Source organism: Coffea eugenioides, chromosome 3 (genome assembly GCF_003713205.1).
Source record: "Coffea eugenioides isolate CCC68of chromosome 3, Ceug_1.0, whole genome shotgun sequence".
NCBI lineage: Eukaryota > Viridiplantae > Streptophyta > Magnoliopsida > Gentianales > Rubiaceae > Coffea > Coffea eugenioides.
In genome coordinates, this window is record NC_040037.1 from 43,864,600 (window position 1) to 43,866,964 (window position 2,365).

Below are 2,365 nucleotides of genomic sequence, written 5' to 3' on the forward strand. Positions count from 1 at the left end.
TTATGTACGAGATCGATAATTTTCTGGAACAGAGGCAGGATGATAACCATAATCAATTAGGCAATGAGATTACACAGCAAGGAAGATGAACTTTTTATTGCAAAAATTAAATTTGCATTTTTTTTGTACACAAAAGAATTAATAATTATTCATCATTCAAACATCAAGTGTGTCAAAATCTATGGAAGAGCAAGAATTTAAGAGAAAAGGGGTAAATATATTCCAATATACCCTACTTTAGGGAGATTGGAACTATTAGGCTCGACCAACAGGTTTGTTAAAGACTCTACAATTTTTCCTAATTTCTCCAGCATTTCCGACAAGAACTTCCACGCTTCCCATTTTCATCATAGCATTGGCAAAACCCTGCTGAAAGAGGTTATTGTTGGCAGCCAACCTTGAGGCTAGAGGAGCACTCAAGCTGTCCAAAGCTAGTTCCTGATCAATCTGCAAGATCCCTCTTTTAGACCTTATCTGATTGTAGAACTGATTATCAAGTATGAAGGATGTGTTTTGATCCAAAAACACAGTTGGGTCTCTACTCAACGGCCTGGATTGTGTACCACAGGTTTTCAAGAGTGTAGCAGCCAATGCTGGTTCCATTGTGGGATCAGGCTTCCCGGTGCCCTGAAAGTTAGAAAGCCGATCCTGGAAGAAACCACAATGTGCAACTCCAACAGTGTGTGCACCCAAAAGGACCACCATGTCATTCAGTGTTAGCCCTTTGGCAGTGAAGAATCGAGCTGCATCCGATATGGAAAGACTTGGTCCTGGCAAATTTACTTCGGAAGAGTCCGAAACCAGCCCATCTCGCCTACCTGTCGATACATTATATCCAGGTCCGCCGGCTAATGCTACCGCATCACGGGTTGCCAATGCTATTATATCAGCACAGGAGACAGTAGATGGACAAGCAGCCTCAAGATTTCTCTTGGCATCATCAATTAGCTCAAATCCTCTTACTGTTAAGTTTGGTCCGGCATCTTTCTCCGATGACTTGGACTTGGTGGAGTCTATCAATATTGATGCATCACAACCCTGAAAATTTTTGCCATGTATGTCAAATTTTGTTAACAGAACTTGATAAATCCCTCCCAAGTATATAATAAATCCAGGTTTTGTATTTTTTTAATGTAACTTCTCAATATGTTGGACCACATGTACTGCATGCATCTGATATAATTTTTTAGATATCTTCACGGTACTAATTTTTTATAATTTTTTTGATGCAATTAATAAATTTTTACACAGACCAAAATTTGTAACCACTTCTGTAGGACAAAACAAATACAAACCACAAAAGTGACTCTATTATATTATATTATAGGTCCCATTTAATTCGATTAGCCCGTGAACCTTACATCATCCAAGAATTTTTTGGATCACTAACGTCACAAGTTTCATTTTAAACTAGTTGAGTTTTGAACGATCATTTTCAATTTCTACAATACATTCTCACTCTTTTTTTTTTTTTTTTGGTAAGAACAGTCTCCCTCGTTTACACCTTACCTCCACTTAATTATACTGGACCTTCACTTGTACGTGCCAGCGATCAACTAGTTTAAATTGGAACTTGTGAGACTCTGCTCCAATTTTTTGATACTACAAGTCTTATAGTTTCTTTAACTGCTTAACCACTTAAACAAGTATAAATTAGTTAAGAACAAGATTAATTACTTACTCGGACAAAGCAGTCGTGAAAATGCATGCGAAGCAAAGCAGCTGTTATTGAGCGATCAGTGCTGAATTTCTTTTGTACAACTTGTTGAACAATTGATTCAGCTTGTGGACATGAATTGCTGTAAAACCCACTCCGAAGTTGAGCTGAGGCAAGGTGGAGGATGCAACAAAGGAAAATGACTTTTAGCTTCACTTCCATTTTGCTTAAGCTTTTCTAGGCTTTCGGGTAATCGAGGTTAAGTATGTGAATAGTTCAGCTTCTTATGTTATGAAGAATCACAATCCAATTGTGGGTATATATAGGTGAAAAAAGTCGTGCAGGAAAGGATGGAAATTTGCATGGTCAAAATTTGTTGACCAAAACGTGTTTATTGACAAATCTTTTGGCTGCTTTCCCTTATAATAGTATGACAAACACATGGACGCGTTAGGGAACTCAGGACGTGAATACAAATCCTTTCAGACCGAATTCTTTAAGCAATGGAATCAATTTTAATCATTTTGAAGCTGTGGCATATAAGATAGTCACTATCAATCGTAGTTGGTAGGAGACCAAAAACAAAAATCGTAGTTGGGAGGAAAGAGAGTATTGTTTTATTGGGAACTAGTCATAGGAATTTTAATTAATGAACCGTCCAAACCAAAGAACCATCCACTTTTCCTTACTGGGTGCGGTTAATGAATC

At 37.6% G+C, this 2,365-nt stretch overlaps 1 protein-coding gene across 1 annotated transcript; it reads right to left on the reverse strand.

The window, feature by feature from the left end:
- Nucleotides 1-224: 224 nt before the first annotated feature.
- LOC113767056 (peroxidase 44-like) lies at nucleotides 225-1,879 on the reverse strand. The gene is made up of 2 exons (XM_027311224.1): nucleotides 1,682-1,879; nucleotides 225-1,038 (listed from the first exon to the last, which is right to left on the reverse strand). The coding sequence occupies exons 1-2, from the start codon at nucleotides 1,877-1,879 to the stop codon at nucleotides 256-258; spliced, it is 981 nt and encodes a 326-aa protein (XP_027167025.1). The 3' UTR covers nucleotides 225-255.
- Nucleotides 1,880-2,365: the final 486 nt, after the last annotated feature.